This window comes from Mirounga leonina, unplaced genomic scaffold (genome assembly GCF_011800145.1).
Source record: "Mirounga leonina isolate KUSES-001 unplaced genomic scaffold, KU_Mleo_1.0 Mir_92, whole genome shotgun sequence".
In the NCBI taxonomy this organism is placed as follows: Eukaryota; Metazoa; Chordata; class Mammalia; order Carnivora; family Phocidae; genus Mirounga; species Mirounga leonina.
The window spans coordinates 932001-959088 of NW_023270852.1; the positions used below are offsets into that span (position 1 = coordinate 932001).

General features: G+C 46.1%; 1 protein-coding gene and 1 long non-coding RNA gene across 2 annotated transcripts in view; both read left to right on the forward strand.

The window, feature by feature from the left end:
• The first annotated feature begins 5102 nt into the window (after window positions 1–5102).
• Window positions 5103–8483, forward strand: RPS13 (ribosomal protein S13). The gene is made up of 6 exons (XM_034995185.1): window positions 5103–5208; window positions 5353–5401; window positions 5585–5663; window positions 7056–7225; window positions 7688–7788; window positions 8406–8483. Exons 1-6 carry the CDS (start codon window positions 5186–5188, stop codon window positions 8437–8439), a joined length of 456 nt encoding a protein of 151 aa, XP_034851076.1. The 5' UTR covers window positions 5103–5185; the 3' UTR covers window positions 8440–8483.
• A 1340-nt stretch (window positions 8484–9823) lies between these two features.
• Window positions 9824–27088, forward strand: part of LOC118004196 — a 31392-nt gene continuing 14127 nt past the window's right edge. The window contains exon 1 of the long non-coding RNA XR_004677505.1: window positions 9824–10350. This is a non-coding gene — a long non-coding RNA (uncharacterized LOC118004196). The remainder of the gene's footprint in view (window positions 10351–27088) is intronic.

Sequence of the window (27088 nt, forward strand, 5' to 3'; positions counted from 1 at the left end):
GTATGTGAATTTTACCTCAAAAAAAAATCTAAAAGTTCAATACTGGGGGGCCTGGATGGCTCACTTGGTTGAACATCTGGCTCTTGATTTCAATTCAGGGTCGTGGGATTGAGCCCTGTCGGGCCCCGGCGCTCAGCAAGGCATCTGCCTAAGATTCTCTCTCTCCCTCTGCCCTTCCCCCCCTTGCTCGAGCACTCGTGCTCTCTCTCTCTCTCAAATAATAAAATCTTTTTTAAATAAAAGTTCAATCCCTAGGGGTGCCTAGATGGCTCAGTTGGTTGTGTCTGACATAAGCTCAGGTCATGATCCCAGGGTCCTGGGATCAAGCCCACCTTGGGCTCCTTGCTCAGCAGGGATTCTGTTTCTCCCTTTCCCTCTGCCACTCCCCCCACTTTCGCACACTGTCTCTCTCAAATAAAATCTTAAAAGTTCAATCCTTAAAAGCCATTTGATCACTGAACCCCTTTTTTAATAATTGTGTTAATCTTTTTAGATAGAATTCTTGTCTTTAAAAAAATCAGGTTTTGGGGCGCCTGGGTGGCTCAGTCGTTAAGTGTCTGCCTTCGGCTCAGGTCGTGATCTCAGGGTTCTGCGATCGAGCCCCACATGGGGCTCCCTGCTCAGCGGGAAGGCTGCTTCTCCCTCTCCCACTCCCCCTGCTTGTATTCCTGCTGTCGCTCTCTGTCAAATAAGTAAAATCTTTTTAAAAAAAAATCAGGTTTTGATTTACAAAAGATTTCAAAGTATGCCACATATAAAGGCAATAGGAGGGGCGCCTGGGTGGCTCTGTCGTTAAGCATCTGCCTTCGGCTCAGGTCGTGATCCCAGTGTCCTGGGATCGAGCCCCACATCAGGCTCCCTGCTCCGCGGGAAGCCTGCTTCTCCCTCTCCCACTCCCCCTGCTTGTGTCCCCTCTCTCGCTGTCTCTCTGTCAAATAAATAAAATCTTTAAAAAAAAAAAAAAAAGGCAATAGGACATGCTATAATAGAAGGTAAACACCATTTGATTAACATTCAGCACACACATTACATTTTACCTTTGATATTACTGAATCTACAAACAGCCAGATAAGGTGAATTAAAAACTGGTGGAATGGGACATCTGGGTGGCTCAGCCGGTTAATCAGCTGCTTTTGGCTCAGGTCATGATCTTAAGGTCCTGGGATCGAGTCCCCAGGGAGCCTGCTCCCTCTGCCTGCAGCCTGCTTCTCCCTCTGAAATAACAGTTATAATTCCTATTTCATGAATATTTGAGTCAACATTCCTTATTAGAAGAGTTATATGGTCTTTTTAGCAACTGATTCTAATGATTCTTGTTTCTAACCAGAATGACATTCTCAAAAAACTATCTATCTAGCATTACTGTTGGTTTTATCAATCCCTCAGTCAATTCCACTATAAGACATAACTGTGATGGCAAGTCAGGGGGCTCAAGGCAAATCATTCCAGCAATGCTTGAGGGCTTAAACTCCCATGTGACTAAGTAACTGACCTGATCCAAATCACATACAGATGTATTGTGATCTGGTCTAGTTTGCCAAATCTTTTTTTTTTTTTTAAAGATTTTATTTATTTATTTGAGAGAGAGAATGAGATAGAGAGCATGAGAGGGGGGAGGGTCAGAAGGAGAAGCAGACTCCCTGCTGAGCAGGGAGCCCGATGCGGGACTCTATCCCGGGACTCCAGGATCATGACCTGAGTCGAAGGCAGTCGCTTAACCAACTGAGCCACCCAGGCGCCCCTAGTATGCCAAATCTTAATTCTCACTATTTTCTGCCTCCTGAAATAAAGTTAGTAGTCTAGATATCTTCAAATGGGGAAAAAAATTATTCAGGTTCATTCAAATAATTACTGAGTGCCTAACTTCCTGCCTGCCAGGCACTGTTCTGGATGCTGGAGGCAATGAAAAAGCAATGAACAGTCAGTCTATTGTCAGCGGGTTTTTTTCTTTTTTTGGAGGCTGACAACCAAACAACTAGAAGGAAAATGTCAGAGATTTGTGCACTATGAAGATAATAGGATGTTATGTTGGAAGGGAGGACTACTTTAGATGGTCTTCCTCAGGAAAGGCTTCTTTTGAGATGACCTAGAGGTCAGGATCTGAAAAGCAGACCTGAGAAAACCTTGGGAAAGAGCAGTTCAGGTAGTGGCAACCGCAACAGTAAAGGAACACTCCTGTTGCCTCAGAGGGTCAGAAAGGTAAATGTGGCTGGAGTGTTTAGAACCAATGGGTGTGGCAAGATCAAGGGTTTGGATTTTATTCTAAATGCACTGAGAACATAGGAGTGATTTACTCAGAGGAGTAATAGATTATCTGATTTATGTTTTTATTATTTTATTAATTTATTTGACACAGAGAGTGCCCAAGCCCAAGCAGGGGGAGTGGCAGAGGGAGAAGCAGGCTCCCTGCTGAGCAAGGACCCCCCCCCCCCATGTGGGACTTGATCCCAGGACTCTAGGATCGAGACCTGAGTGAAGGCAGAAGCTTAACCGACTGAGCCACGCAGGCCGACCTCAATTTATAAAGATCACTCTGCTAAGGGTGCCTGGGTGGCTCAGTTGGTTAAGCGTCCTCTGCCTTTGGCTCAGGTCATGAGCTTGCGGTCCTGGGATGGAGTGCGGCCCCGGGCTCCCCGCTCAGTAGGAAGCCTGCTTCTCCCTCTGCAACACCCCCCTCACCCCTGATCGGGCTAGCTCTCTCTCTCTCAAATACACAAATTCTTTTTTTTTTTTTTTAAGATTTTATTTATTTTTTAAGAGAGAGAGAGACAGACAGTGAGAGAGGGAACACAAGCAGGAGGAGTGGGAGAGGGAGAAGCAGGCTTCCCACTGAGCAGGGAGCCCGATGTGGGGCTCGATCCCAGGACCCCGGGATCATGACCTGAGCCAAAGGCAGACGCTTAACGACTGAGCCACACAGGCGCCCCTCAAATACATAAATTCTTAAAAAAAAAAAAAAAATATATATATATATTTTAAATCACTGCTAGGTGGAAAATGGGTTGCATTTGTTTGAGGTGGAGACATGAGTGAAAGCAAAAATAGCTGGGATACCACTGAGTTGCCCAAATGAAGGATGATAGTGGCTTGGATTGAAGTAGCAGCAGGAATGGAGAAGTGCAAATGTATTCATGATATATTTTTGTGGTAAAGCTGAGATGACTTTTTTTTTTTTTAAGATTTTATTTATTTATTTGACAGAGAGAGAGAGATAGCGAGAGCAGGAACACAAGCAGGGGGAGTGGGAGAGCGAGAAGCAGGCTTCCTGCCGAGCAGGGAGCCCGATGTGGGACTTGATCCCAGGACCCTGGGATCACGACCTGAGCCGAAGGCAGACGCTTAATGACTGAGCCACCCAGGCGCCCCGCTGAGATGACTCTTAATGGGAACAAGACAAAAAAAAAAAGACGAGATTCCAAGTTTTGTGGTTTAAGCTAATGGTTAGTGTTTGACTGAAATCAAGGGGTTTGGAGCAGGTGGCTAGGGATGGGGCTTAAGAATTGGAGCCTTCGGGTCATGATCCCAGGGTCCTGGGATAGAGCCCCGCATCAGGCTCCCTGCTCTGCGGGGAGCCTGCTTCTCCCTCTCCCACTCCCCCTGCTTGTGTTCCCTCTCTCGCTGTGTCTCTCTCTGTCAAATAAATAAATAAATAAAAATCTTTGAAAAAAAAAAAAGAAAAAAAAAGAATTGGAGCCTTGTTCATTTTGAGATATCTGTTCCATATTTGCACTAAAGATGTAAATTTGGCTAATGGTAAGAATGCATCTTTGCTAGGAGAAAATAGATTACCTAATTTGAATGGAATTCCTAATGCTTTAGAAGAAAATTACTCATCAGTGATAGGTTGAAAGAGCGGAGGTGGATGTTTTAGTACTTTCTAAGTCTGACCAGTTACTTTAAACATTGACAGACGTTTCCTGATTTGACTTCCCTCCTTCCCAGAGACACGCTGCTTTTTGAACAAGCCCCTTCATTTGCCCACTCTTTCAACTCATTCTCCGTACCAGCACTGAGTCAATCCTTAAAGTTTCAGGGGCAGTTCTCTTTTGCCAGGAAGTTCAACACTTGTTTTTCTTTCTCATCCTCCACACTTCTTTAATCTCTACACCCAGCTCCTGCCTTTGCAATCTTGTTTTCCAAACTCTTCCCTCTTAGCCAGTCTCTCTCACTGGGGAACGGAGCTCTAGGAGGATCCGCCCAACACGCCTCCGTGCCCAGCCAAGCGCCGCACAGCCCACAGCCCGTTGTAGGGGAAAGGTGGAAGTTTACCAGGTGGAGGGGTAGGTAGTGGGTAGGAGGTCCGCCCCGGCCTAGTTCAAATCCCTGGGTTCTTCTCTGTGGTCAGTAATCTCTCCCCAAGAGATTAAATTAGGATTAGAAATAAGAAATGGGGGGTGCCTGGGTGGCTCAGTCGGTTAAGCGTCTGCTCAGGTCATGATCCCAGGATCCTGGGATGGAGCCGCTGACCGGGCTCCCTGCTCCGCGGTGTGTCTGCTCGTCCCTTCCCCCGGCTCCCGCACGCGTGCTCTCTCTTTCTCTCTCTCAAATAAATAAAATCTTAAAAAAAAAAAAAAAAGAAATCGTAGCGGTGGCTGGGCGGTAACTACCGTGACTTCCAGTATAGCACTTATCAGCATGGTATTTTACCAGTGCATTTATTACGGGCAGGGACAGACTTTGAGGTAGCTAGTCCCAAAACAAGACCTGGCGCTGGTGAATGGATGAACAATTGTGTGTGGTTGAACTTCAGGCACCCAAATTCGCTGAGCGGCGGTGTCGCACATTAACGGCCTTTCTAGGGCAGGGACCAAATCCACCAACCCCTGCTGCCGTAGCTGCTCCACGCTCTCTCCCAGGCCGGGACTCGAACCGGCACGATTTTAGCGCAGGCAGCTCCTCCAGAAAGTCCGCGGGCCGCCGTCTTAAGTTCCCGCTCCGGCCTCGCGCCTCCTCAAAAACTGACGCATGCTGGGATGTGTAGTCCTGTCGATTGAGGAATCTTGCAGTACAAACCTGAAGTGCACTTCGGGATATGCAGCCAGCCGGCGCCGGGGGCCACGCAGCGTAGCTCCGCCTCCTTCACGCGAGGAGCGCGGACGTGTGTGAGGTCACTTCCTGTGTGCTGGGCGATTTCCTGTGGCGTTCCTACCCTCGCTCTCTTTTTCGCTGCCTGACTGCCGCCATCATGGGTCGCATGCACGCTCCCGGGTGAGTTCGGGTTTCTGAGCGGGTTGCAGGGCTGGGCTGCGGGGTCGGGAGGAATGGAGAGCGTGTGGGCAGCGAGTCGAGAGGATGATTTTCTAGGCTGTTGTGGCACTGACCACCTCATCCGGAGACTCTTTCTCTCCCCAGGAAGGGCCTGTCCCAGTCGGCTCTGCCTTACCGCCGCAGCGTCCCCACCGTAAGTAGCGTGCGGGGACGCGGGAGAAGTCGGGGGGGGGTGCCGCCGACCATCCCTCGGGAGGCGCGGTGCCGGGTGGGGCCGTGTGTGCCTGAGGAGCGCCGCTGAGGATGGCGAGGACGGCTGAACTTCGGTACCATCCCTGGTTTCTCGTCCTAAGGCCAGTTTCTTTTCCATAAACAGTGGCTGAAATTGACGTCTGACGACGTGAAGGAGCAGATCTACAAACTGGCCAAGAAGGGCCTGACTCCCTCACAAATCGGTGGGTGTTTCTGTGTAACGTAGTTCCTTCCGCCTGCCCTCGTGCAGCTCGCTGGAAAAGTCGCTGGGGGTGAATGTGCCGCTTATGTGCTTTGAAAACCTTTTGCTCGTTTCCCTGGCTTTATTACTGATGACCGGGGCCTAGTGCAAGTTCTTATGTGGAAGAGGAGAAAATTAGTAAAATGCTCTCCAAAATAATAACGAGTATTTACTGTGAGCTTTGGCGCTCTCCTACCTGAATGGTTCTAAACATTTTACATACACTGACCTCATTTCGTTCTGACCGCTGTACTTTGAAATGCGAAGTTTCTGCCATCTTACAGTTGAGGAAACTGAGGCATGGGGCAGCTATACAACTAGCCCCAGATCACTCACCTATTAAGTGGAGGAGTTGGCATTGACAGCTCAGAGTACTTGTACTCTTACGTTGTGGTGTGAATCTCAGTTATGTGTAACTTTGTGCAAGTGGTTTCATTCAGCAAATGTTTGCCTGCTGCGTGGTTCTGGACCCTGAGAATACAGTAGTCCGGAAAAGGGCAAAATATGTGCCTTCTTGGAGCTTATATAGCCTAGCAGGGATATTACAGGCCATAAGAAATAGGTAATAGTGGGCGCCTGGGTGGCTCAGTTGGTTAAGCGACTGCCTTCCGCTCAGGTCATGATCCTGGAGTCCCGGGATCGAGTCCCACATCGGGCTCCCTGCTCGGCGGGGAGTCTGCTTCTCCCTCTGACCCTCCTCCCTCTCATTCTCTCTCTCAAATAAATAAATAAAAAATCTTTAGGGCGCCTGGGTGGCTCAGTCGGTTAAGCGACTGCCTTCCGCTCAGGTCATGATCCTGGAGTCCCGGGATCGAGTCCCGCATCCGGCTCCCTGCTCAGCGGGGGGTCTGCTTCTCCCTCTGACCCTCTCCCCTCTCATGCTGTTTCTCTCTCTCTCTCTCAAATAAATAAATAAAATCTTTATTTAAAAAAAAGAAATAGGTAATAGACTGTCAAGTATTCAGATGGTGCTATTCTGAGATTTAAAAAATAATGAAGTTTTTACAAGAATGTCTAATACAATTTCTTAATAAATGCTGGTGGATTTTTAGTTATTGAGTAAATATACATAGCAGGAATCTCATTGATTTCTTTGGTGGCCTGTAATCCAGCAAGTTTGCTGTGGTGATGGTCTTCCAGCATTCACAGTTTCTTCCAGAAGGGTTTTTCTTAGTGTTGGGTAAACCAACCTTGGATGACTGAGCTTTGCGTGCATTCTCATGTTGGTTTCTGTGATACGTAAGTAACCCCATTTTACAGAGGAAAACTTGGAAAATGACTTGATCTCAGAGCTTTAACATCACATGCTTCAGCTGTGTGTTTGGTGGGGGAATTTATATTACTCTTTTTTCAGGTGTGATCTTGAGAGACTCCCATGGTGTTGCACAAGTACGTTTTGTGACAGGCAATAAAATCTTGAGAATTCTTAAGTCCAAAGGACTTGCTCCTGATCTTCCTGAGGATCTTTACCATTTGATTAAGAAAGCTGTTGCTGTTCGAAAGCATCTTGAGAGGAACAGAAAGGTAAGAGAATAGAATTGCTTATATGAACTTATTTCAGTAAAGTATAATGCATCTGATGTGAAGATTACCTAAAGAGGCTTAAAGCACAACTTGTCACACTCCAGTTGCTTTGAAATAAATTCTACCAGAAGAAATTGGGGCGGGGAGTGGCTTTTGCTCCACTAGATGCAATATATTCATTTGGTTGGAAACGTTGAGGTGTTTATTTGCAGAGTTTTGTTGCTGTATTTTATTTTTTTTTATTTGCAGAGTTTTGCAAATCATTCATGTTAAGATTTCTGGAAGCCTTAAATTCCCTTAAGGACTTAATTCTAGCCACATGAACCCTAGTCTGTGATTCTATTACAGGGCATTGGGTAACTTCATTAGAGTGCATGGTAGCTATACATTCTTTTGTTAAAATAAAATTTGATAATGTTGTTTTGAGTGGTTTTCTTGAATTCTGTCTATTTTTATTTTTAGGACAAGGATGCTAAATTCCGACTGATTCTGATCGAGAGCCGTATTCACCGGTTGGCTCGATATTATAAGACTAAGCGAGTCCTCCCCCCCAATTGGAAATAGTAAGTATTAACCTTTTTTGTTAATAAGAACAGACGTTAGCCATATAGTAAATAGAGTAGTAACTGCAGTAAAAGGCCTGTTAGTAAATGTTTTAGGTCGTGGCTATGTGGTCAGCTGCCCTTTCAACTCTACCATTATTAGGAGGAATACAGCCGTAGACTGTACATAAACAAACGGGCATGGCTGTGGTCCACCGAAACTTTATTTCCAAAGACAAGCAAAGGGCCATGGTTTGCAGATCCCTGATTTTTAAAACACGAATAAGCCCTTTGACTCACGTCTAGATGGTGGGTAGAGTTTCAGTTCATACCTCTGCTCCCTGTGTTTATGTTGTCCTCAGTTTTGCGTAGATTGCTCACTATAATAATTTCCAAACATTCAGTTTTCCACCAGAAGGGCTTTTCCTTATGTTAGCCAGTTCTCCCTTAGATGAGTGGCATCTTCATTCCTATGCTTGAGCACAATGAACTAATACAGGAACTTTGCATTTTCGTGCATTTTATATATTTGTGGTTTATTTTAACTGTTTGGAAGTAGCTCCATTAGGTGTGAGTCTGTGAATGAATATGGAGGACCTATTTTAATGAGCTTTTCTTCTCCCTTTCTTCCTTTTCAGCGAGTCATCCACAGCCTCTGCCCTGGTCGCATAAATTTGACCATGTACTCAAGCAATAAAATTATTGTCTAACTAGAAGCATATTTTGTATTTCTTTCCCTAAAAATAACATATCATTGATTCATATATGTTGATCTTTTTTGATGTGGAAGTGTGTTAGCACAATGAGAAGCATGTGATTCCACAGGGAACAATGAGATAGCACCCTTCTTTTTCCATCCCTTCACTGCTCAACTAGTTGAGCAGTTTATAACTTCATGGGTGGTTGTTAAATGGGGAGGGGGGCGGCAGGACTGGAAGAGAAGGAAGTCGTGACTTAATTGTTTTGATGTCATGACAAAAATGTTTCTAAGTATTTCTTTTTAAGATTTTAATTTAGTTACTGAGAGAGCCCAGGCAGAGGGAGAGGGTCAAGCAGACTGAGTGCAAAGCCTGACTAAGGGCTCCATTCCAGGATCCTGAGATCATGACCTGAGCCAAAGTCAGACAACTGAGCCACCCACGTACCCCGTTTCTAAGTGTTCTTGATACGTTTGATGTTAATACTGAGCTGGACCTGGACGCCTGGGTGGCTCAGTTGGTTAAGCGACTGCCTTCGGCTCAGGTCATGATCCCCAGATGGAGTCCTGCATTGGGCTCCCTGCTCAGCAGGGAGTCTGCTTCTCCCTCTGACCCTCCCCCCCATGCTCTCTCTATCTCATTCTCTCTCTCAATAAATAAATAAAATCTTTAAAAAAAAAAAAAAATTGAGCTGGACCTGTGATAAATGTCATCCAGGTAGTGTATATAGTAGTATAGTCTAGTATAAGTTCCTCTGCAAGAGGAACATCTTTAGTATGGAGGGACCTCAGGAAGAACTGGTATTTGATCCCAGTCTTGCTGGTGAGGCTTAAAGATGAGGAAGAAGGAATTCAGGTAGTAATAAGCACAGTTCTTTTTTCTTTTTTTTTTTTTAAAGATTTTATTTATTTGACAGAGTGAGAGCAGGAACACAAGCAGGGGGAGTGGGAGAAGGAGAAGCAGGCTTCCCACTGAGCAGGGAGCCCGATACGGGGCTCGATCCCAAGACCCCAGGATCATGACCTGAACTGAAGGCAGACGCTTAACGACTGAGCCACCCAGGCGCCCCAACAAGCACAGTTCTATCTGGAGCAGAGGGAACCAGAAGAACTGTTTATGAGATGAACTCAGGTGACTGAACCTTGTGACTTCTGGATGCGTTAAAATGTACTCATCTGGGTGTTTTCAGAATATTTATTCTTTAAAACAACCTAATGAGGTATGTGGGTATCCCTGTTTAAAAGAGGCAAGTCTTGGGGTGCCTGGGTGGCTCAGTTAAGTGTCTGCCTTTGGCTCAGGTCATGATCCCAGGGTTCTGGGATCGAGCCCCACAGCCGGGAGCCTGCTTCTCTCTTTGCACCCCTGCCCAGCTCATGCTTGCTCACTTGCTCTGAGATAATAAAATTCTTTTTTTTTTTTTTTTTAAAGAGGCAAGTCTTGAACGAGTAAGATTTTAAGACCGTAAACTAAAAAGCTTCTTAAGTTTTACCCTAAGCAATAATCAGACGAGTTTGAAATCACACTGTTAGGCAAAGTCCCTTGTTTTCAAGAGACCAGTATCAGCTAGCATTGATAGCCTTGTGAGTGCTGTGCTCTGGGGGTACAGACCCTAAGTGACTTATCTTATTCCTTAGGGCACTTCCTATATTCATCTACCCTGCACTGTGTGCTCTGTGCTGGGTATGCAAGCTGACTCAGTCCCCCTTCCTCACGGGCTCACAAATAATGGGAAACCGTCTAAGTATTTTAATTCTTACCTGGTGTTAGATTTTTAAATCCCCTGTGTTTGTGTTCATGTCTTAGAAGTGGCTAACCATCATAAACCAGGGATTAAACTGACTAATAAGGCAAACATCTCCCAAGAGTGATGAACAAGTAAAACAAGGTAACTCCCAGCATGGTCCTTTGCAATCCCTAGATAGCTATGCAAATGTTGCATTGATGCAAATGGTATTAGTGGTTCTGGACCAAAAAGTAATCAATAGGTGGTGGGCATTTGATGTTTCAAAGCATACCTAGGTTTCTTTTTAATTAAAAGAAGTATTTGTGGGGCGCCTGGGTGGGTCAGTCAGTTGAGTGTGCCGACTCTTGATTTCAGCTCAGGTCTTGATCTCAGGGTCATGAGTTCAAGCTCTGCTTTGGGCTCTGCATTGGGTTCCACACTAGGTACAGAGCCTACTTAAAAAAGTATTTGTGTATTTGTGATTCTTGCCATCAAGCCAACAGAATTACTGCAAATATTAGATACGACCACATGTGGGAGTTTTTAATGCCTTAAAAAATTAGTATACTTGATAGTAAATAAAATGTAAAAACATATGCAGTCCTTTTAAGTAGTGGGCAGAGGGGGCTAAACTTAGGTTTTCAGCAATAGTCCTGCCACTTAAAGGCTGTGCGGGTAAAATCTCAAGAATCTAAATTATTGTGAGGATTACATGAGGTACTTAATACATGGTAATAGTTCAATCATTCAGAGAGAAACTTAGTTTATTTGGTGAACATTCCTTCAGATAACTGCCTGTTTAGATATTCACAAAGACATTCTTGGTACATGGACATCATACTACATGTATCATTCCATTATCATTTTTTACTGATTATGTCCTGGTTTTGCAATTCCATAGGTGTCACCTACTGTAATTTGCCTTGTAGTTGTCTCAAAAACTCACAGGAATGGGAACTTTGGCATGTATCTTTTGTATTTTGTATATTTTGCAGAACTATGTATCAAAAGTCTGATAAAGTTCTCAAAAAGTGCATGAGAATGTCATTTCTTCGCATTCTTTCAAAATTGGTTTTGAAAGAATGATACTGTTTTTATTTTGTTATACTGTTTTACTTATTTGATTAATGAGTATCTTACATTTCCTTTATTTGACAGAGAGACACAGCGAGAGAGGGAACACAAGCAGAGGGAGTGGGAGTGGGAGAGGGAGAAGCAGGCTTCCTGCGGAGCAGGGAGCCCAATGTGGGGCTTGATCCCAGGACCCTGGGATCATGACCTGAGCCAAAGGCAGACGCTTAACAACTGAGCCACCCAGGCGCCCCTATTCATCGTTTTTAAACAAGTTTCCAAATGTCTTTTCTTTGTAATATCTTTTCTGACACAGTTGGAAACAGCATATGCTACTGTTTGTCCGTATCTACCCATATGTGAGCAGCTAGGGTTTGAAGGTTTCCTTCAAGAACTGTTCTCTTCATTTAAAAATCATCTTTTCTTGGGGCGCCTGGGTGGCTCAGTCGTTAGGCGTCTGCCTTCGGCTCAGGTCATGATTCCAGGGTCCTGGGATCGAGCCCCGCATTGGGCTCCCTGCTCTGCGGGAAGCCTGCTTCTCCCTCTCCCACTCCCCCTGCTTGTGTTCCTGCTCTCACTGTCTCTCTGTCAAATAAATAAAATCTTAAAAAAAAAAAAAAATCATTTCTTTGGGGTGCTTGGCTGGCTCAGTCGGTAGAGCATGCAACTCTTGACCTCAGGGTCCTGGTGAGTTTGAGCCCCATGTTGGGCATAGAGTTTACTTTTTTTAAAAAAAACAACTTAAAAAATCATCTTTCCTTCAAGTGACAGCTGTTCATCTTTTTTTAAGTAAATTCTATGCCCCACTTGGGGCTTAAACTCATAAGGACCCCCGAGATTAAGAGTTGCATGCTCTACTGACTGAGCCAGCGAGGCGCCCCCCACCTTACTATTTTTTAATCAAAGTTATGCATATGTGTGGTTTTAGAAGTATTTTACAAGACGTCTAAAAACAATCTCTTCTTTCGCAGTCTGAACTCCAGCCTTAGATATGCATCTGCCTATTCAACATCCCTACTTAGACTTTTTTTATCCCAAACAGAACTCTTGAGTTTTGCAGCCCAAACCTGCTCTCTCCCCAGACATCTCCATCTCAGTAAATGGCAACTTATCCTCAGACCAAAAACCTAAGTCCTTGACTTTTTTCTCTCTTATACTTCATCACCAAATCCTCTTAGCTCTACCTTTACAACATATGCCAACATTTAACACTTAGGACCTTTACTACAACCACCCCAAGTCACTTTCTACCCTTACTGCTAAAAGCTGCCTAACTGTTCTCTTTCCACCTGTGAGCCCCACTGAGGCATTCTGTACATCCAGCATCTAGAGTGATCTTTTAAAATGTAAGTTATTGGGGCGCCTGGGTGGCTCAGTTGGTTAAGTGTCCAGCTCTTTTTTTTGTTTTTAAGTGTCCAACTCTTGATTTTGGCTCAGGGTCATGAGATCTCAGCCCACATCATCAGGCTCTGCACTGAACATGGAGTCCCACTTAAGATTCTTTCTCTCCCTCTCCCCCACCCTTGGCGCCCCCTACTCACGCACATTTTGTTTTATTAAAAAATAAAATGTAAGTCACATGATGTCTCATAGGTTCAAAAACCTCCAGTGGTTTCCCATCTCACTCAGAATAAAATTGAAAATCCTCATCTTGCCCTATAAGGAGTGTTAGGATCCTGGTGGAAAACAGATGGATGTCATACTCACATTGAGGAATTTGGAGAGAATCTACTAAAGGAACGTTCTACAAAGATGTGAGTGGGGTTTAGGGAAGCCACAGGGCATACTGCCTATGATTCCCTCGAGCTAGCAACTTTGGGGAGACCTTAGGCATTTCCACCCCTAGTCTGAAGACTGCAAGGGAACTCAGAGCTGGGGAGGGTCACCTGACAGAAGCTGTGAGCCTCACTAAGGACTCCTACCTTCTGATTGAATGCAGGAGCTTTCCACTGGCCAAATCTCACAGGAAGCCAGAGGTCAAGGGGGCCTATTGATATGGTACATGAACATCAGGTTCCCAGGCAGCAGAGAAGGGTGGAGAGTGGGTCTGGAGGGATAAGAGGAGAGTATCCAGCACAAAGGGCCCCTGTTACCTGGCCTCCTCCAGCCACCTCTATTCATCTCCTACCACCCTTTCATATCCTGGTGGCACGATTTCAGACACTTTTCCCAGAGCCATTGCGCTTGTTAATTCCTCAGCCTGGAAGGCTCTTACCCCAGCTATCCACGTGGCTTGTACCTTTAGGTGTGTTCAACTGTAACATCCTAGGCCCTATCTAAACCCTCCCACCCAGCACTCCTTCCCCTCAGTCCTGCAGTTCAGAGTACCGATTACTGTGTGACACATTATGTAGATATATTCAGATTATAAGACCCATTAGATCAAGGACCTTGTTTGTTCACTGCTATATCCCTAGTGTTTAGTATTATAATGTCTGGTATGTCCTAGGTTATCAATATTAATGCACATAAATGTTAAATGAATGCACACGAGAGTAGAAAAATTTTTGGAGATCTTGGAAAAAGGCTTTTTTTCAACCCTCATTGATGATTGATAGAGAACCTGACTTGGAATAGAATCTAGGTGGGAAATTTTTCCTAAAAATTTTTAGCAATTATTGTATGTAGATTAAAAAACTGCTGTTGAGAAGTCAGGTGTCATTCTGTCTCCCACTCCTTTGTTTGTAACCTTTTCTTTTTTCTTTTTTTTTTTGGACTCGCTTTTAGGATCACCTCTTTATTGCTTAGTTTTCTCAGTTTTGCAATAATACCTTGGTTTTATTTTTTTTTTTTAAGATTTTATTTGACAGCACAAGTAGGCAGAGCGGCAGGCAGAGGCAGAGGGAGAAGCAGGCTCCCCGCTGAGCAAGGATCCTGATGTGGGGCTTGACCCCAGGACCCTGGGATCATGACCTGAGCCAAAGGCAGACGCTTAACTGACAGCCACCCAGGCGCCCCCTCAGTGAGCTATTTCAGTCTCAAAATTGTCTTGCAGTTCTGGGAGATTTTCTTGAATTATTCCTTTAATGTTTCTTTCACACTATTTTCTGTGTTCTCTTTCTGGAACTCATTATTTGCTCAGACATTCTGGACTGATCCTCTTATTTTTTCATCTTTTACCAACTATTGTTCATCTCTTTTCCTACATATTTTAAGTTTCCATGCCAGTGGTATATTGTTAAGTGTTAAATGCATGTTGTTGTGTGTATACATAGTGTGTGCATACATGTATGTTGTGGGTATACATGTGTGTTGTACACATGTATGTTGGTGAATGTTTAACTCTTGTGAGGCAGGTGACAACCTGATTTGTAGTGTTTACTACTTTTCTGGTGTAAAAACTCCCACTATAGCCTATTTCAAGCTACCAGCGGGCTGTCATGATGTGGAGTTGGGAAGAGATGCTCAGTAGTAGACCATTATATAGGATTTTCCCTATACAGAAGCAATAAACGTAAGTGATTTCAAGACCATAATAGTAAAACTATAAAACAATCAGGAAATAATAGCTTTTGAGTATTTATTATATTTGTTTTGAGTATAATTTATTTACTTTTGAGTTTATATATTTTATTTTTAAATAATGCCTGTGTTTAACTGGCTTGCAGAATTTTTGAAAATTTAACAGTTGGCTCTTGTGAGCCCTTATGAGCCAGATCCAGTTCACCACTGCTCAGAGCTCATTTTTGTTCCTTTAATTTTTTTTTTTTTAATTTTATTTAGGGGCGCCTGGGTGGCTCAGTCGGTTGAGCACCTGCCTTTGGCTCGGATTCTGGGGGTCCTGGGATCGAGTCCCACACATGGGGCTCCCTTTTCCGTGGAGCAGGGAGCCTGCTTCTCTCTCTCCCTCCGCCTGCTGCTCTCCCTGCTTGTGTGCGCTCGCTCGCTCAGTCAAATAAATAAATAAAATCTTAAAAAAAAAAAAAAGATTAAAAAAAAAAAGATTTTATTTGAGGAGCTCCTGGGTGGCTCAGTTGGTTAAGCGTCTGCCTTCAGCTCAGGTCATGATCCCAGGGTCCTGGGATCGAGCCCCGCATTGGGCTTCCCTGCTCAGTGGGGAGCCTGCTTCTCCCTCTCCTTCCTATCTCTGTCTCTTTCAGATAAATAAATAAAATCTTTAAAGAAAAATCTTAAATAAAATAAAGTGCTTATAGTTGCACATTTAAAAAATATTTTATTTGAGAGAGAGCACACAAGCAGGCAGAGCAGCAGGCAAAAGGAAAGGGAGAAGCAGGCTCCCTGCTGAGCAGGGAGCTTGACTCTTTCCCAGGACCCCAGGATCATGACCTGAGCCACCCGGGCACCCCTAATTTTTTTTTTTAATAGAAACCTGTTGTTTCATAGATATTTCTCATTCTCAACTCTTTCTGCCTCTACATGTTAGGTTTTGCTGTTGCTTGTTTGTCATTTATGTTAGAGAGCTTCCTCAAATACCCAGTCGTCCTTGCAAGAAATTGAACTGTGGTGCCTATAGCGTATAGTGTTTGAATTGTACCCTGATGCAGTTACTCTTTTTTGTCACCGGGTGGCACATACTGTGTTGTTGCTGGTGCTAACACTTAACCCTATAACCTGCAGCTTCGTATAATTTAAATGTGCTTTCACATTTATTATTTCTTTGATCTTCACAACTTCCCAAAAGTTAACTCCAGATATTCTTGGAAGGAGGCTTGGCATAGATTCAAAAATACATATATTCCATTTTAAAGGTAGGGAGGGGCACCTAGGTGGTTCAGTCTGTTGGGCATCTGACTCTTGATCTCAGCTCAGGTCTTGATCTCAGGGTTGTTAGTTCACACCCCACATTGGGCTCTGCACTGGGTGTGGAGCCTACTTAAAAAAAAAAAAAGATGGGGAAATTGAGGTTCAAAAAAGGTAACTCAAACCAAGAGCATTAGGAGGTCTAGTGTTCCTATCACTATACCTCGATGCCTCTTGCAATCCTTTTTTTCAAGTGTTTTTGTTTTGTTTTGTTTTGTTTTTGTTTGTTTTTATGAGGAGTGCAAATAATAAAGACCCATGTTCAGGGCACCTGGCTGGCTCAGTCAGTAGAGCACGCAACTCATGATATAGGGGTCGTGAGTTCAAGCCCCGTGTTGCGCATAGAGATTAGTTAAAATACTAAACACATACATACAAAGGTTTAAAAAAAAAGATCCATGTTCTTCTAGACAAATCAACTTAAAAATTATTAATAGTAACATTTTAGCTAATTCCTAATGTATGGAAATATATCCACTAGAGGAATCAAATTTATTTTATTTTTCTCTGTAGGCTCCACACCTAGTATGGAGCCCAGTGCCAGGCTTGAACTCACAACCCTGAGATCAAGACCTGAGCTGAAATCAAGAGTCAGATGTTTAACCGACTGAGCCACCCAGGTGCCCGAAAAATCAACTTTTAAAATCTCCAGACATCTAAGTGAATTTAGGCGCTGCTCTCTCTTATATTGTTTCTCTCTAATTTTGTTACCTATAAGTAAAAATTCACATTCTCCCAAGCTAAGGATAAGAGTTGCCTTTCTGCTCCAAGCGAGTGTGTTGCCAGCATTCCAGCCTCACCTGCACTCACTGCTGCTTGCGTGTTGCTGTAGCTCCAAATACCGTGACATACGTAGTGGTAGCTTGGGAGTGATAGCCCCACGTCGGGGGAGTGGTGCCTCTCTGGCGGGGAGGAGCTGAGCAGGATTGGGCGGGGCTGTGCAGACAGGTGCACCTGTGTCCGTAATGCTTTTATTTTTTTTAATTTATTTTTATTTTTTAGATTTTATTTATTAGAGAGCATAAGCGGGGAGAGAGGCAGGCAGGGGGAGAGGGGGAAGCAGGCTCCCTGCTGAGGAGGGAGCCCAACGATGCAGGGCTCCATCCCAGGATCCTAGGATCGTGACCTGAGCCGAAGGCAGATGCTTAGCCGACTGAGCCACCCAGGCGCCCCTGTAATGCTTTCTTTTCTAACCTAGGTTTAGGTACAAGGGGTTTTTGTTACAGTCTCTGTCTTTTTGTATGTCCAACATAAAAAGTCTCTGTGAGGTCTACAATTATAAAAACAGTTTGTTCACTCAGTAGATATTTATTGAGCACTTCTGGGACAAATATTCTATACAGCAGTGAACGGCAGTCTAGCTAGGGTCTGGATTCATCGCTAATTCATTCACAACGCACATTGAACACACCAGATGCTGATAAGATGACCCATGCCTGGTCCTGCTCTTTAAAAGACTTGCAGACTAGTATGGGGTGGGGCACATTATCCATGAAGTATGCAAACCTCACAAGACAGAATGAGCTTCAGAAGAGAGATGCCGATAAGTGTTAAGGAAAAATCACAGAATTTGGAGGGCTTCACAGAGGAGATAAGGAGATGGCAGTTAAGCTGGGTCAGGAAGGACATGTTGGGCAAGCAGGGAGGGGGTGCACTGCAGGCAAAGAGCCTCCTAAGCAGAAGGAACAGCATGAGCAAAGAATGGAGGTGGAGAGTATGCAGTGTGAGGGTCCAGTGAGTATTTTACTTTGATTAGTGAACTTAGTAGTAAAGTCTGGAAAAGGAGTTAACGTCAACTCCCAGAGGGCCCAGATCCAGGCCAAGTTGCTAGACTATTCTGTAGGAGACCTAGAGCTATTTGCTGTTAGTAAGGGCCGATAGGGCAGGGGAATGGCTCCTGGGTGGGCACAGACGGGACCTGCTGAGACAGGTGCAGGTGGGAGATGGGTCACAGGAGTAGAATCCACAGGACCTGGCAGCTGCTTGAGTTTGGGTTGGGAGTGCTCTTCCCAGGTGGTTATTCAGTGTCTGCTTGAACTCGTCCAGGGATGGGAAGGTCACCACGCATGATTTGGGTTTTTACTGCTGGATAGTAGTCCCTCATTTGTGTACTAGGTCTCACATGGAACTCTACTGCACAGGAGTGCAGTGAGGGGGAAGGAGGTAGAAGAGGAGGAACTTGGAAAAATAGAAAGGATGCTATCTATCTCTGCAAGGGACTGTCCTCTCTGGTTCTGGTAGTCAATGTGCCTGAGGGTGAGCCCAGCTGGGACTTCTGAAGGGGGAGAGGCTGCTTTGGGGCTGTGTTCCTTTAGTCATTGACCAACAGGCTGGAGGTTGTGGCTCGTGGATTGCTTTCTGGTGCCCATAAGGGGATGCCATGGTGCTGGGATTGGTATGCCCTACCTACGGGGTTGGGGGGGGGGGGACTTGGGGCAGAGAGACCGTCTAATGCAGGAGGTGTGGGGCAGTCTTGTGTCATCCTGGGGGTCCTGCTCTGCTGGCATTTCCTCTCTTAGTCTCAACTGATCTGGGATCCTCTCACCATGAGCCGTCACATTGGCCCTCACACTCCACCAATATGACTTTAGGCTCAAAGATTGGTCTCCTAAGGAAGACTGATAGGTAGGTACCCTTTGAGGGTCATTAGAACCGTCCCCGTTGCCCTAGATCTCTCCAGCTAACTTGTTGCAGTGCCTGAAATCCATCACCAGAGAGGCACACATATTTCCTAGAGGGTCTGGCACATTATTCGAGAGCCTACTTTAGTACAGTTCTTTATTAACAAGTTCACAGATTTCAAAGGGTGTGGTTTTTGTAAATTGTAAAGCCCTACTCTCAAGTAAAGTGTCATCATCGATGCAAATCATCCCTGAGCACTAACCACTCCTAACTCAGAATCAGGGAGTTCTGGATTATAAAACCTTTTGCCTCCATAATCTCACTGCAGCTTTATAGCAACCTTGTGCTGCAAATTATTAAACTTCTTTTTGCTTCAGTTTCCTCCTGTAAACTGGATATAAAATCCCTGGCCCAAGGTCATATGACCAATATGAGGCCACAAAGACTGGACATTAGATTTTAGAAACAGAGGGCTTATTTCTTCTTATTTTCTTAAAGCAGCCTGCAGTGTGACACTCTCAACCCTGTTGAAGGACAGGTCTCCGACTTCTGAAAGCCCGGTGAAGAATGGGTGGGGGCTGGAAAGGGAAGCCATAGTCATCATGGGTGGGTGTGTGAAGGCATCCGGACATCATCGCAGGAGGTCACTGAGGAAGTTGAACTGGGACTTTGGAGTGTGGTCAGTTAGCCATTCAGGTGGTGAGATGTAGGTCCCACTACCCCAGGGGGAAGAGCCTGGGCTGGAGAGTCTGTGACTAGCACAGTCAGGATGGCCCCTGGTCTGTCAGGGCCTAAGCCCAGTTTTCTCCATCCCTGCACTGCCTCCCAGTGGTGGCCAAGTCTCACTGCTGGGCTGATCCTTATCTGGAAAAGGAGGTTGGACCAGGTAGGCATGCTAAGTTCTGGAAGCAGGTAAAACTATTCAATTCTCCAACACCTCCAGAAGACAGGCCCTGGGGCAGGAAGAATGAGTGTTTCCAGTCCTAACGGAATAACTTTTTCCTTCAGCCTAACAGATGCCCTTCTGGCCTTGCATCTGCCTAAAGTTTGGAAAATCAGGTGTATTGTGAGTCATCTGGGCTCTGCCCAACCTGCCCATTTCTTCACTCAGCAACATTCTCTAAAGGCTTCCAATGGCCCTGGCCCCTCTCCTCCCCTCTCTCATCCATCCATCCATCCATCCATCCATCCATCTATCCAATCAACAAATATTTATTGAACTATGTGTCAGGTAATGTTTTAAGGTTTAGGATACAAGAGTGAACAAAACCAGACATAGTCCCTACCCTCATGGAGCCTGCAGGGTTTTGGAGGAGAAAGGTATTCAAATAGTCACCATTCAAATGTTGATGCCAACTGTAACAGGTCCTGCAAAGATTTGCCTGGTGCTACAAGAGCCTACCAAGGTTGGGTGGGTGAATCTCACCAGGTAGGCAGAGAGGTCTTCTCTGAGGAGGTGACCCTTGAGCGGTTAATCTGCAGGAAGGGGGAGCAGAGTGGGCATTGCTGGCACAGGGATATGAAGGCCTTGTGGCAGAGGGAGCACAGTGAGTGTCGGGGAGGGAGAGTGGGGCTGACAGGAGGGAGGGACTGAGGCAGGACTTTGTGGGCCTTTTAAACAACCTGCCTTTGCTATAGAGCAACAGGGATAGAGGACATTAATCAGGGGGAGTGACATGATCACCTTTACATTTTGAAAATATTCTGTCAGCTTGCTGTGTGAAGAATGGATGTGGGTGGATAGAAGGGCCTAGTGAATTTGCAAGACCAATAAGGAGGCCAGAGTCCAGGGTAGAGGGTAGAGATGGAGAAGAGTGGAAAACTTAGAGAAACATCTAGAAAGTAAATTTGTCAAGACTTGGGTTCAGGTTGGCTGTGGGGAGCGATAGAGAGTACGAGGTATGAGAAATGACCTCCAGGCCTCCGACATGGGCAAGAGGAGGGACGGTGGTCCGTTCCTGCAGGTAGGGGACACCAAGGAAGGGGCAGGCATGGGCAGCACATTATGAGTTCAGTGTTGGAGACGCTGGGTTTGAACTGTCTTTAAGATCTCCACACACAGATGCCAAATAATAACTACCACTCACTGGGCACTTACATGTGTTAGGCTTGAGGCAGAGAGTATCAGCGCCTCCATTGTTCACAAGAACACACAGGGAGGGGTAGAAACTGAAGCCATGGTCAAGTGGAATTGCCCCTGGGGAGGAGTCCAGCTTCTTTCCTCTCTTACTTCCACCCCACCTCCAGCAGGGCCCCACTCAGGGCTGTCCTCCCGTGCTGGGCAGCAAATGGGGTGCCTGGATCACCCCGGGTGTGGTAAATGGTGTCAAAGATGGCCACAACGAAACCCCCTGTCCCACTTGTCTTCTTGGAACCTTACTCTTCTGCAATCAAGACGCGGTGTCTAATCCTCCTCCTCATCAATCTGGCAGGCCTGTGGCTTGCTTGTAACCAATAGGATTCTGAGAAGTGACTCCTGAGGACTTCGTAGTGAGGGCAGGAAAGGCCTTGTTGCCTGGGACACTCCTGTGTGGGGTCCTGAGCCACCACGCGGGGGAGCTGGGACCCTGCTGCCTCCATGCTGTGTGAGCCGAGGCCCTGCGTAGGCGCTCTGAAAACCGCCACAGGTCCGCCCGGGCAATAGGCAGTGCTAACCTTGGGGCACGCGGGTGAACACACCTCCGCGAGACTCCTGCCCCAGCCTGGAGTCGCCCCCAGCCTCTGATCTTCCCAGCGGAGGCCCCAGACGTGTCAGAGCAGACAAACCGTTCCTGCCGCGCCCTCTGGTTTCTTGACCTCCAGAATGCTGAGCAAAAGAAGGTGGTCGTTTGGAGACACTGACTATGGGGATAATGTGTTTCACAGCAAAAACCACCGGAACACCTTGGGGGGGGGGGGCTGAGTGGAGGGACAGGGCGGTGGCCTCCCCGCCCCTCTCCGTTTGCCGTGACTTCCAATTCTCGCCTGTCTCACCCTGATTGGAACGACCCCGGGACGTGTCTGTCTGCCCCGCCAGGCTGGCTGGGAGCCCCCGCGGGAGGGGGACGGCAGCGCTGGCCTGGTCGCCCCGTATCGCAGGCGCCCGGCGCAGAGCCCGACAAGAAGAGCGTCGGCAGACGCTTGCCGGCTGCATGCAAGCCTGCGCTTGGTCTGGTGTTTATTTGGCCGAGAGTGGGGATCTCCGACTGCTTCCGAGGTGCGAGGTGCGAGGTTCGGGGCAGCCGGACCGGAGCTCCGGCTTGCGGCTGCCTCACACAGATCCATGATGGGACTGGAAGCAGTTTTTCAGAAAGCATTCGCATGAATACAGCATTTTGATTGCAACAATGATTTGATTGAAAATAAAGATTCCCCGGTTGCTGGTTGTTGTTGTTGTTTTCCTATAGCGTCAGCTGTTTTCATGCTCCAAAAGGCAATTTCCAACCCTCTAAGAGTTTTTAAGCATTTTTGTCCGTTTCAGAACTTTCCCGAGTTTTCCCCCTAAGTATTTGTAATTTGTTTTAGCCTGCTTTTACTGCTTTTCAATATTTGTAGTGATGGGAAGTTGGAAGAGCCTAGGGGTCTAATTGATGAGGGGACTACCTGGTGCCACTGACTTAGAATCTCAGAGGAGATGGGGCGCCTGGGTGGCTCAGTGGTTGGGCGTCTGCCTTCCGCTCAGGTCGTGGTCCCGGGGTCCTGGGATCGGGCCCCACATCGGGCTCCCTGCTCCACGGGAAGTCTGCTTCTCCCTCTCCCCCTGCTTGTCCTCCCTCTCTCACTGTACCTCTCTCTGTCAAGTAAATGGATAAAATCTTAAAAAAAAAAAAAGAATCTTAGAGCAGGAAAGCCAGGCACTTTATTGGGGTGCTCATTTTTTGTGTGTGTATGAGAAGTTGAGGCTCCAAGAAAACAGGGGCTTGCGCAGGGTCACACAGTGAGGGGACAGTGAGGACTAGAACCCAGTGTCCTGGCTCCTGGCCTAGTACCCTTTCCCTTCTGTTCCTGCTCCAGGTATGAGCAGAAATGGTCTCTAGGTGAAATTAAATCTTTTTCATGTCTCTGTTTTCTGATGTTTCTGAGGGAATATAAATTGCCTTTGGCAAAAGACTAAAAAGAAAAACAAAATAAAAGAAAGAATAGAAAAATCCTATTAAAGGCATTTCACCTGAAGGACCCATACCCCTCTCCACTCCTACACACACACACACACACACACACACAGTAGTTCTACTGCCTGCCCATACAGCATTGCCTCTTTTAAGACAGTGGCCTTTAGGGACATTCTGGCTCAGACTTATGATCACACAGATCCCAGCTTTGAACCACCGGGTCCAGGAAAAGCCAGTATATTCTGGGGGCACATATCCTCCCTGAAGCCTACCCACCCAAGATGGAGTAGATGCCAAGTGGAAAGTGGTAGGCCCTGAGGAAGGACGTGAGCCCTCAGGAGCCCCAGCAGAGGGCAGCAGGAAGCTGGCCCAAAGGCTCTTGGGAGTGTGTCGTCCCCCCCCCGCCCCCCCAAACCGAAACTAGCGTTTCCACTCCCCTTCCTCAGAACCTGACCTAAATCTCCTCCATGGAGCCTCCAGACCCCCAGTGATATTTTTAGCGGGGGTCTGGAGGGGCCATGGAGGAGATTTAGGTCAGGTTCTGAGGAAGGGGAGTGGAAACGCTAGTTTCGGTTTGTGTATGGGGAGGGCCTGTGTAAGCTTGGGGAGACAAGAATTAAGAAGTCAAAACTGCCAGAGGTGAGGATGGGGACTAAGCTTTGTGCAGGCTGGGAGGGACTCTGTCTGTTTTATGCGAGCAGCTATGCTGTTAGGACAGTGCCTGGAATACAATATACATTAAATGAATATTTGTTAATCAAATGCACAAATGGAGATACTGTTGGGGGGGGAGGGAGGGAAGGAAAGGGATGGCAAATGTTTGAGTGGAAGACAAAAAACAAAGGAATTTTTACTTGAGCACCTGTTTGTTAGGCGATATACCAATAATAAGCTCTTTAAGTTCATGATCTCTCTTTTCAAGTTAGTTTTTTTTTTTTTTAAGATTTTATTTATTTGACAGAGAAAGAGAGCACGCACAAGCAGGGGGAGTGGCAGGCAGAGGGAGAAGCAGGCTCCCCGCTGAGCAGGGAGCCCAACGCAGGGCTCGATCCCAGGACCCTGAGATCATGACCTGAGCCGAAGGCAGACGCTTAACCGACTGAGCCACCCAGGCGCCCCTCAAGTTAGTGTTTTAATTGAAAAATAGTACATTCTTAAGGGTAAAAAATACTAATGGGGCGCCTGGGTGGTCAGTCAGCTAAGCGTCTGCCTTCGGCTCAGGTCATGATGGGGGGGTCCTGAGATGGTGCCCCACGTGGGACTCCCTGCTCAGTGGGGAGTCTGCTTCTCCCTCTCCCTCTGCCTCCCTCCCCACTAGCCCTGCTTGTGCTCTCTCTCTCTCTCACAAAAATAAATAAAATCTTTAAATAAGTAAAATAAAAAATACAAAAGAATTTAAAAATTAAAAATAAACCTCGCTCTCACACCTGACCCTCAAGCCTCCTCAGAGGCTGACGATGTTTTTTGCATATCTTTGTAGAACTTTTATATGCATGTCCTTTGTGGGTCACCTGCTCCCTGCCATATCTCTTTGAACCTCCAGGCTGAGATCAGAGTGGCATTTCTCCACCTGATCCTAGCCAAAAGGCCGAGAAGCGATTAGAGTGGCATTTCTCAAAGTATGCTCTGGGACCACCTTCAACAGAATCACCTGGTGGGGATATCACTTATTTAAATGCAGAATTTGAGGCTTCACATAGACCACCAAAATCAGGATAAGGGAATCTCTGATTTTAACAAACTACCTTGGGCATTCTTTTCTTTTTTTTAAGTCTTATTTATTTTTTTTTAGTAATCTCTACACCCAACGTGGGGTCCAACTCACAATCCTGAGACCATGAATTGCATGTTCTTCCAACTGAGTCAGCCAGGCGCTCCCCCTGGGCATTTCTGATACCCACTAAAGTTTGAGAAGCACTGACCTGACTCACACAATCACTACCTGGGGGAGGGTCCAAATAGTTCTGGGTAGAGGGGCGCCTGGGTGGCTCAGTCGGTTAAGCATCTGCCTTCAGCTTGGGTCATGATCCCAGGGTCCTGGGATCCAGCCCCGCATCGGGCTCCCTGCTCAGCGGGAAGCCTGCTTCTCCCTCTCCCACTCCCCCTGCTTGTGCTCTCTCTCCCACTCCCTGTCAAATAAATAAATAACATCTTTAAAAAAAATAGTTCTGGGTACAAATCGAGGATCCACTATGCCCTCATCTTGTGACCTTGACCGTGGGTACAGCATTTTACTTGTTGTCTCGTCTGCTCAGGCTGTCATAACAAAGTACCTCAGGCTGGGCAGCTTAAATAATAGAAATTTATTCTCTTACAGTCCAGAGGCTGGAAGTCCAAGATCCGGGTGACAGCAGTGTGAGGCCTCTCTTCCTGGTTTGCAGATGGCAGCCTTCTCCATGAGCCCTCCCACAGGCTTTCCTCTGTGCCTGTGAAGAGATGAGATGGAGAGAGGGGGATGGGGGTTCGGAGAGTGGGCAGGGAATCAGCACTCTGGTCTCTCTTCCTCTTTTTTTTTTTTTTTTAAAGATTTTATTTATTTATTTGAGAGAGAGAATAAGAGAGAGAGAGAGAGCATGAGAGGGGGAGGGTCAGAGGGAGAAGCAGACTCCTTGCCAAGCAGGGAGCCCGATGCGGGACTCGATCCTGGGACTCCAGGATCATGACCTGAGCCGAAGGCAGTCGCTCAACCAACTGAGCCACCCAGGCGCCCCCCTCTTTTTTTTTTTTTTTAAAGATTTTATTTATTTATGAGAGAGAGAGAAAGAGAGCATGAGTGCCTAGCAGGGAGCCCGATGTGGGACTCGATCCCAGGACCTCAGGACCATGACCTGGGCCGAAGGCAGATGCTTAACTGACTGAGCCACCCAGGAGTCCCTCTCTTCCTTTTCTTTCTTTTTTTTAAAGATTTTATTTATTTATTTGAGAGAGAGAGAATGAGAGAGAGAGAGCACATGAGAGGGGGGAGGGTCAGAGGGAGAAGCAGACTCCCCGCTGAGCAGGGAGCCCGATGCGGGACTCGATCCCCGGACTCCAGGATCATGACCTGAGCCGAAGGCAGTCGCCTAACCAACTGAGCCACCCAGGCGCCCCCCCCTTCCTTTTCTTATAAAGACACCAGTCCTAATGGATTAGGGCCCCATCCTTATGACTGCATTTAATCTTAATTACTTCTTTAAAGACCCTATCTCTAAATAGTCACATTAAGGATTAGGATTTCAATATACAAATTCAGGGGGTACATAATTCAGTCCATAATATCTCTTATTCCTGTCCTTCCCCCCAATTTGGTGTCTTCCTCCTCAAGGCATGTCTCTCCCATTTACTCAAGTTTTATAAACTTTGTAGTAACCGCTATTTTAAATATATATATGTGTTGGTTTTCTCCACGTTGAATTTTCACATTTCTAATAAGTTTATTGCCAGCTATTTTAATATTTGTTTTTTTTTTTTAACTTTTCCACCCCCCAATTTTTATTTGGTAAATGTTCTGATCTATAAAACAGTTGCAAGATATACAATGAATATTCATATTCCTAGATTCATCAATTGTTAACCTTTTGCCACATTTCCTTTATCTTTCTCTACATATCTCTACTTTTTCCTGAACCATTATCTTCAGGCTCCTGCAATGCTCCCCCAGCTGCTCCAGAGCAACTCTGGTCTCCCAGCATTTAAAGGACATACTTCTTCCACATAATGAGAATTCTTCAGGGGAAGGAACCGTGGTGTGTGTTCCACTGAAGCTCTAGGATTTTCAAGTGTCTACTGCCAATAGGTGTTCAAGAAATAGGAGAAGTGGCATGCCCAAGGCTCCACTGCCTTGTGAGGGCCAGCACTAGAATCTCACGCAGGTCTGACAGACCCCAAAGTCCATGCTCTTCCATAGGCCATACTGTTCTCTTGATAGCAAAGCAGATTTTTTACAGGAGAATAATGTATATTATTGGTTATCTGGAAGCTGAACGTTTGGGGGCACGTGTTCGGTTGACTGAATTGCATTTTGATTCATCTTTGAGCATGAACTATTTTGCATTTAAGTTGCTGGCTTAGTGCCAAGCACATCCGCAGGACTATCTAGTATAAAATGAAGTCCTTCACTGTGGCTGATCAAGGGAAAGAGTCTCTGTACAAAAGCTCCTCTTATCATAGGTGGTAGTGATTTGTCCTGAGATGAACTGGTTGGAAAGGGGAGGGCCTTGGACAGGTGTCAAAAGGTGTGTTCCAGTCTAGGCTATGTTATATAACTAGTCACACAACTTGCCCTCTGTGGGCCCCAATGTCTTCATCTAAAAATGGGGATTAAAAACTCTTGCCTTGGGACGCCTGGGTGGCTCGGTCGGTTCGGCATCTGCCTT